The sequence below is a fragment of the Danio aesculapii genome, chromosome 5 (genome assembly GCF_903798145.1).
Source record: "Danio aesculapii chromosome 5, fDanAes4.1, whole genome shotgun sequence".
In the NCBI taxonomy this organism is placed as follows: Eukaryota; Metazoa; Chordata; class Actinopteri; order Cypriniformes; family Danionidae; genus Danio; species Danio aesculapii.
The window spans coordinates 14,387,182-14,398,592 of record NC_079439.1 but is presented as its reverse complement, the minus strand read 5'-3'; the positions used below and the strand labels follow the sequence as shown (position 1 = coordinate 14,398,592).

The 11,411-nt window shown below is 38.1% G+C and overlaps 1 protein-coding gene across 1 annotated transcript in view; it reads left to right on the top strand.

Annotated features, from left to right (window-relative positions):
* The first annotated feature begins 192 nt into the window (after positions 1–192).
* mxd1 (MAX dimerization protein 1) overlaps positions 193–11,411 on the top strand; it is a 62,734-nt gene continuing 51,515 nt past the window's right edge. The window contains exons 1-2 of the mRNA XM_056457424.1: positions 193–1,406; positions 2,085–2,184. Of these exons, the coding sequence (XP_056313399.1) occupies positions 1,340–1,406; positions 2,085–2,184 (167 nt within the window). The 5' untranslated portion in view covers positions 193–1,339. The remainder of the gene's footprint in view (positions 1,407–2,084; positions 2,185–11,411) is intronic.

Here is an 11,411-nt window from a genome sequence, read left to right as displayed (position 1 = left end):
CACCATTATCTTGCGGAGTCGCATTACAGCAGTCACATATTCACGCTTAAGAATGCGACGCGCCCATAGGTCCTCAGCAGGCACTGCCTGTTGGATTGACAGCAAACACATCCAACCAGATGCTCGCTTCCTCTCTTGTTTATCCAATAGAGTCGCAGGATCTCCAGAGCCCCTGACAGGCGTACAGTAACATGACAGCAGCTAGCAAACATCTCATCTGCCTGGCTCAACGACGTTATGGTTTCGCTAGCTGCGTGTTTTGTCCTGTTTTTGACTAATTTTCCTCATTTGCACGCAGCCACAGCTTAGCATGTGCAGCTCGAGCTGTTTAACAAGTAACCAGATCGTTTGTCACGCTTAAAATACCGAAACCAGCGATTGTTTGGACTTTTGGAGGCCGTGTATTCAATTTTAAACCTATTTTCAGCACAATTTTTCAGCGACCAATCAAGATTTTTTCTTTTTTATTCTATACAGCATATTATTGCCTACCGCCTCGCTTGAAAGGCATATCAAATTGACGTTTTATTTTATAACAACAGCGAGAATTGCGGTTCAACGCTGTTTGTTTTTTCCAACCAGCACAGCAGCACCAAAGCTCTGCAAATAATATCACCAGCTGCTCAAATACACTTTTTTTGTGTGTGTGTAAGACAAGCTATACAATCTGGCAACCAGTGTCCTCGTCAGGTCGATCTGACTAACCTGTCAATCCATTGTTTTTTTGCTTCTTTATTTCCAGACTCAGCGATGGTCTCTAGTTAACAGCGTTTGCTGTCACTATCAGAGCCTAAAATTGACCAAGTACAGAACTAAAGCTGTGAGCTCCTATCGGTTTGACAGCTCATCTATAAAAGTCTTTAGACCTTCCTGAGTGTCACCACTTGCATGCTTTCAGGAAGAGTTGCCAGATTTTGCAAACCTGGAAGGGTTTCTGTTGTCCGTGTCGTGTTTCTCTCACAGTTTTAACAACTGATGTCCATCATCTAGTTTAATATGAACAGGACTAGTTAATTGTAGTTATTTTCGGCAGCTGAGGGACATTTTTATTCGGTTTTTATCATCAATCTTTTTGGAAACCAGCGTGTTTATTTGTAAATTTTTGTCCATTCGTTTTTACACATCTTTTGTCAACATCACCCCTCACATCTAAACATCTCCCTCGCTGCCTTGTACAAAATAATTCATTTTGTAAATTCGCCTGACAGGATTTTTTTCATACTCTGAACGCTGGAAGAGGAAGAAGCGTGAAGGAACGAAAGGCTGCTGCTTGTTTTTTTTCCTCGTTTATTTCTGACCCGGATTGTCGTTTTTTTTTTATCGTTGTTTATTTCTTAAAATGACGGCTATCGAGAAACTGCAGATGTTGATCGAAGCAGCTGAATATCTTGACCGAAGAGAAAGAGGTAAAGTGACCAATTACTATATATAGCTTTAAATAAATAAATATTAAATCAATATTTGTGCATGCATGTGAATTATGACTGTTGCTATGCTGCTTGCATACCATAAAGAATAATGTGGCTTCGACCTAGTTATTGGAGGTGAATGCCTGACATGCAGACGGTTTTTTTCCGTTGTTTTGACATTTGGGGAAGATAAAGACATGGAGAAGTGTCCACTTCAGCTGTCTGAGATTGTGTGCTGGCCAGCCACCATACACTTGTCTTTTACAGGGGACACTAATGCGTTTTTAACGCTCTCTAGGGGTAAACCCCAAACGTATACGGCATATATTACTTTAATGACGCTCGATGGCATGTTTCTGCACATAAATGTAAGTGAAAAATAAAATTTTCAAGCTCTGCTGTTGATTTCCAGTGGAGGGTTTCCTGGTGCATCCCCCCTCCCCTCTATCTGTTGTGGTTCGGCTGGCTATTGGGTTTACTCCAGTTCAGATGACATCATTGACCCAAAAGCAAGACATTTGTCCAGAAATTGGTCCATTTCTAATGTATAGCATGACCACTTTTCTCCTGGGATCTGAAATAAATGGTCAATAATACTATGTATAATCAATGGCTTTGATTTTCAGGTGCTCTGTGGTCTAATGAGCTTCTAAATGTGTGTGTTTGGATTTGCAGAAGCGGAGCACGGTTATGCCTCCATGTTACCCTTCACCAGCAACAAAGAGAGGGATGGCTTGAAGCGAAAAATCAAAAGCAAGAAAAATTGCAGCAGCAGGTACTACTTCCTCCTAGTTCCTATATGGCAGATCTATTTATGTGCGGTGTGTTTTTCACCCTTCGAATCCCAATACACCCTCTCTACCCCTGGTCGTGATTCACACTTCACTTGAAAGGGCCGCATGTCCCGTGAGCGATTTCTAAATTAGTGGACATGCACCCGTGTGCGTGCGTGACACAAACACACCCACTGATTCATCCCTGTGCAGATGCAGTCAGGACACGCCGTCCCACATTCAGCATGGAGAGAGACGTACACTCATGCTCTCTTGCTCGATTCTCTCCCTGTGACTCTCACCACCCACATCCCACAGTCACAATTTACTCACTCACTACTCAACACCTCACATTTCGTCAGCATCATCCGGTTAGTGTGCCTGGAACTGTCCGTCGCCTGTCATTGGCTAGAGATGGGTGCTTTAAATTGGTTTAAGTGAAACTAATTATGTTGTTCAATATAAATTGCTTGGTTACCACTTATTACCAGACAATGCTGTTTTATTTTGAGCAGTGCGTCAGTTCAAACTCATGACTGTTAGTTTGTCACATAGTATGCATATATATATATATAAATATATATATATATATATATATATATATATATATATATATATATATATATATATATATATATATATATATCTCATAAGTATATCCAGGGTTCAACGGTAAGGATTTTTTTTCTGCTGGCCCAATTGGGCAAGTGGTTCAGATTTTCACTTGCCATGCCAAAGTACTTAGCCACATATTTTAAATAATGTGTCCAAGGCAAACAGCAAAAATGTGCACTTTCATTTTGAAACCCACAAACATGGTCATCAAATATAAATCAGAGAGGTAAGACGTTTTCATACAGTCTCATTTTAGTTATCAAGTTCTGTAAAAATGTATCTATTGAATTAATCAATCTTTTAAAAAAACATTGGCTACGATTCTGCATCATAGGCTTAAATTATAGGGAGAAATAACAGATGAACCAAGACTGCAGTCAGATCATGAAGCAGATCAGTCTTGATCTTTCTTTCAAGGTGTCAATGCAGAAATGAACAAAACAGTATGCCTAATACAAAATATAATAAGATTAAAATATGGAAAAATTATCAGATGCAAATTTCTGTCAATTTTCCTAACGGATAAATGTCACTCTGTATAATTTCAGCATGCTGTCACTTTCGTATTCGACATGAAACGCACATTTACCGGTAGGAATGAGATTATGAGACACTCATAATTCTCTCCTCATATAGCTGTATATATATGGCTATTATACAACCATGATACACTGCGATTATGGCCTGGTTCGTAAGTTCGTTGGATCCTTTTGCTTTCTCACTACAATTGATCCGCTCCAGAGTTCTTTTCAATCAAGCCGAGACCACCTTATTCAGGTGATCTCAGGCTGATTGATTTGGCTTGGATACTGAGCGCGATTGCAGGATTCATATATGCCAAATGAACTGCGCTAACTGGGCAAACAAGACAGGTTCCGAAACAAATGTATAGGTGTGAAAGCAAGCAATAAAGAAACCAAGTAAAAACCAAATATTATATATATATATATATATATATATATATATATATATATATATATATATATATATATATATATATTTCTGTACCTGAATACTATTAGACTGTCCAGAAAAACTTTAAATGGAACAATTCAAACCATCTAATGAAACAGTAAATATCGCAATATATATTGCAGAAAAAGTAAATATCGCAATATCAGATTTTTCCAATATTGTGAACAGCAGTCAGCCGGTGCTTAGAGAACAAAACCCCAGAGAGCAGTGCACATCGGACAGTTTATTAAGGATGTACCGCTTAATCGCGTCTCGCTATAGTTGTTAAACGTGATATTTAATTCATCTTGACTCTAATGACTCTTCAGTCTTTTGAATCTATCAGGTAACGTGTCAGTGTCAGTAAACTGCTTCAAACTTTCGCTTTCACACTTGTACTTAGTAGTTTTAGTGAAAACCTCAGATACTGTTGGTTGGTTGCTGCTGGTTGCACCTTTATTACCAACTAAGTTTGTCGATGCTATTATGACAGATCAGCTCTGCCTATTCATGCCAGGAAAATGAATGACAGGTGGTAATTTGTGTGTAACTTATCTTTATTTATTTATGATTTGGTTATGAGTAAAACAAAGATCATGCGGGTCAGGTAGTTGAAAAAGTAGACTACAAATAATTAATTCATTATAAATTAATTAATAATTCATAAATAATTAATTCACTGCCACCTACGACGACGATGCCATCGTCCATCGCGATGTTTCACATTAGACATCGTATGATGCCAGATTGGTCGACATGGCCTAACCCTAGTTAAAACAACCCCAAATCTCCTTTTTTTTCTTTTTGTTTCTTCCTTTTGTTTGATAATACAGTTCATGTACATCAAAATACTAAAGGAATATCTATTGCATCTTTAATTTCATTATGAATTTAAAGAGAAAGTCACCATTATTTCAGCTTTACACCAGCTCTGTTCTGATTATGATGTGCGTCATACTCAACTCCGCATTCTAGAAAATGTTCTATTACAGGATGTTCTAAACAGAAACATGAGGTACAGTGATAAGGTGATAAGCGATAAATCCCTTTCATGTACATTTGGGCTTTTGTTCCAGTCATGACAGAAGTTTTCATTTGGTCACTATATATTTCATCCGTTTTTTTGTTGGGATTAATTGCAGAAGATTTTTTTTCTAAGGGATTTTTTTATTATTATTTTCATTCAGTACAAGACGAATTAATACAAATGCATATTACAGCTGTATATAAGTAGTATATAAGTTAAAACACTAAATTAGGAGGAGGAAAAAAAACGTGTATTTTATGAAAAGACATCATATAAGACCAAATGTCTTCCCAAACCGGTATACCTACTGGAACCCCTGCATTATCATACAATTTTTACATTAAACGTATTTATATTTGTTTATATGGACGGCACAGTGGCTCATGGGTTAGCACTGTCGCCTCAGAGCAAGAAGATTGCTAGTTTGAGTCCCAGCTAGACCAGTTGGCTTGTCTGTGTGGAGATTGCATGCTCTCCCCGTGTTTGTGTGGACTTCCTCTGGGTGCTCCTGTTTCCCCCACAATCCAAAGACATGCGCTATAGGTGAATTGAGTAAACAAAAATTGGCCATAGTGTATGGGTGCTTCTGTGAATGTGAGAATGTATGGGTGTTTCCCAGTGCTAGGTAGCAGCTAAAAGGGCAACCTCTGAGTAAAACATATGCTGGAATAGTTGGCGGTTCATTCCGCTGTGGTGACTCCTGATAAATAAGGCTAAATAAGACTGAGCCGAAGGAAAATTTATAAAATTTGTTTATTTATTTAATACAAAATGGAAGTTAATGGCTACTGTCAATTTGAGAACCAATAAAAACATGTATAGTTAAAACAAACCTGTAAGCTTCTTGCAAACTCGCATATGAGCTGATGCTCATTTTCCCACAGGAACCTCAGTTTCCAGAGGCTGTTTATGAAGTAATACTGCTATAAATAATGCTCAGTGTATTGCACATATTGATTGTTTCTTTCAAAAGACCTGTATATTGCCAGGAGCCATGAGTATTAATTTTCATTGCTTGTGTGTTTTATTTTGACTCTCAAAGTTGTCATAGTCACTGACTTTGGCATTTTATTACTAAGACCAAAATCTGCTTTAGGGTGCACTCACACTATAGTATCCAAACCATCCCCAGGCGCGTTTTCTGGTTCGTTTGACAAGTGTGAGTGCTCTGAATCAAGTCAAGGCGCAGTTCAGTTGGCTGGCCCTGGCCCGGTTAGAAGAGGTGAGCCAACGCGCGGTTCGGTTGGGCTTGCCATGGTACGCTTGTGGTGTGAGTGCGAAGTGCGCCTGAGCCCGAAACCGAAGACACAACGTCGCTTTCAAGGGACTGTTTCATATGGCTTTATTAATCATTCTTACTGTACAATGAACGCGAACGGTCATAGTTTATTAAAGACACAAACCACTCAATTTTACGTCAACTGCACCTCCAGCAAACCTCCAAATACATGCAGCACAAGGACTTTAATGAAAACTTATAAGCGTCAAAAGTTGTGGATCTGTTCGACTAAATATTTGACCGTGTGTTACTGCATCCCAAACGGCTAAAAACAATAGAAAACAATATAACTAAAGCAATAATCACGGTGCTGAGCGAGAACGCTTCTTCTGTTAAACTGATCTGTCGCATCATTGATGGTGTAAGCGTGCTCCGGCTCAGAAGGCAAAATGCAGTGTGAGTGCTAGCCGCTTACGGAGATGGGAGGGGGCACAAGCACACTTCAGCACGATTCAAGGCAACTGTACCTAGTGTGAGCATACCCTAAGTTCATCCCTTAATGTTTTACTGAAGATTAAAAATATCTACATCTTGGACAGCCAAACGATAATGAGCAAATTAATTATTTATTTTATTAATTAATTAATTAATTTGTATCTTTTTATTGAGGTAATTTGAGAATGTATGGGAGACTGATTCTCTGATTGATGGAGATTTCATGTAGAATCATGGGTAATGTAGTTGTTTTACAGGAACTGCACCATTAAACATTATTTTTGATATAATAAAGACTTCAGTACTAGCAGATACCCTCAATTTAAAACCAATCATTTACATTATAGAGAAAATGAATTGAGTTTGGAGCCTGCTAGGCTAAACTTCATGGAGAATTTTTTCTATGTGGCTTAATGACAACACATATTGCTGTCATACATCCCATATGATACTGATTCACAGCCACAAGCACCTCTTAAACAGGTCAGAATAGGGTCATAATAGCTGCTGCGTCTGAATCATAGAGATGAGCTATTTTAGGAATAGATGACCTTGGATCAAAATCTAGTTATTCTGTGACCAGCATGCTGAAAACAGTCCCGACTCTTAACCGGTGTCTGGATGTTTGTGTGGCTTGTAACTGGATATTAAGACCCAACAAGGGTAGCTCTGGGTTTGTAGCTATTTATACACAGCCTTATGGCGTGCTCAGTTGAAGATGTTGTTTAAATGTTGGTTTAGCTGAAAAAGAAATAGCAGCTGTCTTGTTAATGTGACAGAACTCTAGATAGTGGATAGGTACGATTTCAGAGTACATGGGATCACCCAGTGTGTGTTGCCATCAATCTCATATTAAAAGGGCTCATGTTGTGGCTACTAGTAAAGTTTTGTTTACTATATACAAGGTCATGGGCTACTGCTAAAATCTAGAGTCAGATGCTTGTAAAAAAATATATTTTTATGGACAACAATCAGATAATTTCTTGCTTTTTTGTATTCCTGTGACCATTTCCTATTTCAAAAACTACAAACTAACAAAAACTTTACTAATATACAGTTGAAGTCAGAATTATTAGCCCTCCTAAATTATTAGCCCCTCTGAATATTTTCCCCCCAATTTATGTTTAACAAAAAATTTTTTTTCAACACATTTATATCTTTGCCATAATTATAGTACATAATATTTTTCTATATATATTTCAAAGTACTAGTATTCAACTTAAAGTTAAAGGCTTAATTGGGTTAACTAGGCAAGTTAGGGTAGTTAGGCAAGTCATTGTATAACGATTGTTTGTTCTGTAGACTATCTGGAAAAAACTATTGCTTAAGGGGCCAATCACAATGTGCTTTTTGCGTTGAGAGGCACCTTATTGAATGATTACTAACGTCTGCGTGTGTTTTGCGCACTACTTATGCGCCCTGCACGCTTCGTGTTTTAACTGCCTGCTGCACCTCGCGTATTTTCCATTGCACGCTATGCGCTCGAAGTCAACTCTGAGCTGTCTTTTTCATTCTCCAATAAAATGAAAGCAGAGGCGGGGTTTCCATTGAGGAGACTGCAATGTTTGTGTTGTCAAGACAACTACGGAGCTTTTTAAAGATGGAGGATAGACTAGTGTTTCAAGTTATCCGGTGTCATTAGAAATCGAGTCCCCCCTGACAATTGGGTCCGCCTAGGACCCATGGTGATCCTATTGGTTCACTGGAGTTGCAATAGGTATAGTTTGTAGTGCCTGATTAACGCGCCCACTTCACATATCTAACTCCATTTCTGTGGATTGCCATACAAACAATTTTAAATCCTGCTACTAATAACATATGTCATTTATTGAAAAATAACCTTTAACAAATAATACTGGAAACTATACATATGATGCACTTGTATGAGTAGGCTGAATCAATGATGATAGTACTATAATACACATAACACAGACATAAGAGAGACATACATATACACACACTTTTGTCAATAAAATTCTCCCAAATATAGAAATGTCTATTTATATCCATTCATCCAATTTAGTCTAACATTCAGCAGTTTGATGATATTTATTTAGCGTTTTGCTTGGTACTTGATATTTAGTGTGCGCTTTTATTTTGTAAAGAGGATTAGCAAGGTATCACGATAATAGCTTTTGATCAGGTATTCAATGCAGATGTTCCATTGGGGTCCTAAGTGGACTCGATTGCAAGGGGGACACGATTTCTCACCACACCGGAGCTCCATGACTTTACAAAATCTTGAAATCTTGAATATCACAATATTAAATTTTACACTGCGCACAACATGCGGTTGTTGCCTAGTGACATTAAAAAGTGCACCACACTGCTTTTTTCTTTTTAACAAAAAAGACAGTGTGGTGCGCCTCGTGTTTTTGAAATGTAAAATCACGTTCGGTGTGATCAGCCCCTAACAGGGCTAATAATTTTGACCTTAAAATGTTTTGTTTTTTTAAATTAAACTGCTTTTATTGAAAATAAAACAAATAAGATTTTTTTTCCAGTACAAAGAATATTATAGGAAATACTGTGAAAAATGTCTTGCCCTGTTAAACATTATTTGGGAAATATTTGAATAAGAAAATTAAAATCGCAGGAGGGCCAATAATTTTGGCTTAAACTGAATGCGAATTTATGGCCAGTTGGAAGCCTTTGCTTTTACTCCCCATTGGTAGGGTTGGTAAACTGTTCCCCATTGGTGGTTGTAAACCCATTTTCTGTAACTATTAAAGGACTAGCTCACCCCAAGATTAATGAATTACTCACCCTCCTGTCGTTCCAACCCCCTTAGATCTTCTTTCTTCTTCAGAATACGAATTAAGGCCCTGTCCACACGAACAGATATTTTCAAAAAAAATGTTTTTACCCTTTCGCTGTTCAAGAACTTTCTGGATACTCTGGCCAGGGTGAAAATTTTCAAAAACTTCGGGTACCCTGTGGACACTACTACTGGAATTTTTGCCTTATGATTTCAACATGCTCACGGTCTTCTCCTTTCTGATTCTGGTTATCGCCACCTTTTAGTTTTGTGTGCACAAATCATATCATATCTTATTGCATTTTTTGTGGACAGTTTTTTATTTTATTTTATTTTTTTTTATTTAAGCATGGAAAACCCTATTTATATATATAAAAAAAAAACTCTTGTACTTGTGGATATGGCCTAAGATATTTTAGATGAAATCCGAAAGCTCTCTCATCCTCTGTAGACAGCAGTCATCCAAAGGCGTAGTAAGTTCAGGAAAGGAACCAAAACATTATCAAAACATTTCACGTGGATCAACTGCAATCATGTGAAGCTGATTTGCACCAAAACACTGTAAAAACCACTTTGTTTGCTTATGTGAGTGTGTACATTTACTACAGGCAGTGCGATGGTTGTTTGTTACGCTGTAGAGTCTTAACACATAATACATCATACTGCTGTACTACCCTGATTAAGAAAAGAAGACATACATTTTTTACAGTTTTTGTCGCATAAAGCATTGTGTCATTATTTGAACCACCGAAGTCACATGGAAAGATTTGATAATATTTAAGTTTTTTACTGGACTTTGAACGTCTCACGACCATTGCTATCGCTGAGAGAGCTCTCAGATTTCATCTAAAATATCTTAATTTGGGTTCTGAAGGTAAACAAAGGTCTCAGGGGATTGAAATGACATGAAGATGAAGATAATCCATTAATATCCAAGCTGTAGTTATGTTCCAGTTGTATACCTCAGTTTAAACAAAATATGGGTCCACGATTTGTATCCTCTAAATGCAAGGCGATTGTATTAAAGACCACCACATATGTGAAATCTGGCCTGCTGTTAAATACATTATCTTCATCATAATTTGGCTGCAGTGAACTTAAGCACACCTTAAAAAACTAGTTTTGCAAGAAGTTTTGGTGCACTAAATCCATGAAGAGTCGTGCATCAGAAATCATGCGCACAGGGTCAGAATATGCAAGTAACCTACATTCACTACACCAGCACTGCTGTTAATGCATCATGCATGAAACCCTTTCGCTCTAGAATGCGCCTGGTGTTTCCACACTGAATAAACTCCTCACATCTTCCCGACTACACTCCTGACTCATTAGATGGCTCTCCCGTTCATTCACATCGGCTCGCAGGATAGAAAGTGATTTAGTTGCTTGAGCTCATTTGATGATGGATCTTCTGAAAAGCGTCTCAGGAATGCCATTTGCACTGGAGTGTGTTGTGTAAAGGCTTTTATTATATGTAGGTCAGGTGGATCTCCTGTAACTAGTGGATCTCCCTCTCGAACCAGCCTCCAGCTTTCCGTGGTTGTTTTTTCCTGATGGATCGTGGGGGAAGGGTGGCAGTGTGTGTCCCTGATCTGTGTATGTGTGAGAGTGGTGGGCTGGTGCCTTCCTCTCCTCTCCCCTTCCCCCTCTTCTATTTTTCTTGATTCAGGCAAACGGTGCAGCTCCAACACCCCCATTTTATACGTGTGTGTATATTTATATTTGACAGGGCTCCTCCTACATCACTTAAAACAGAATGTGAGCTAATGCACGTAGCATCAACCGTGAGTTTTTGTCATGTTCAGTTTAAGGGGTAGTTTACCCTAAAATGAAAATTCTTTCATCATTTACCCACCCTCAAACCGGTTTAAGTTTCTTTCTTCTGTTGAATGAAAAATAAGATATTTTGAAGAACGCTGGAAATCACTGACTTCTGTAGTATATGTTTTTTTATCCAATAGAAGTCAATATGTACGGGTTTTCAGCATTCTTCAAAATATCTTCTTTAGTGTTTAACAGAAGCTTATTTGATGATGGATCTTCTGAAAAGTGTCTCAGGAATGCCATTTGCACTGTGTGTTGTGTAAAGGCTTTTATTATATGTAGGTCAGGTGGATCTACTGTAACTAATGGATCTCCCTCTCGAACCAAACTCATATTT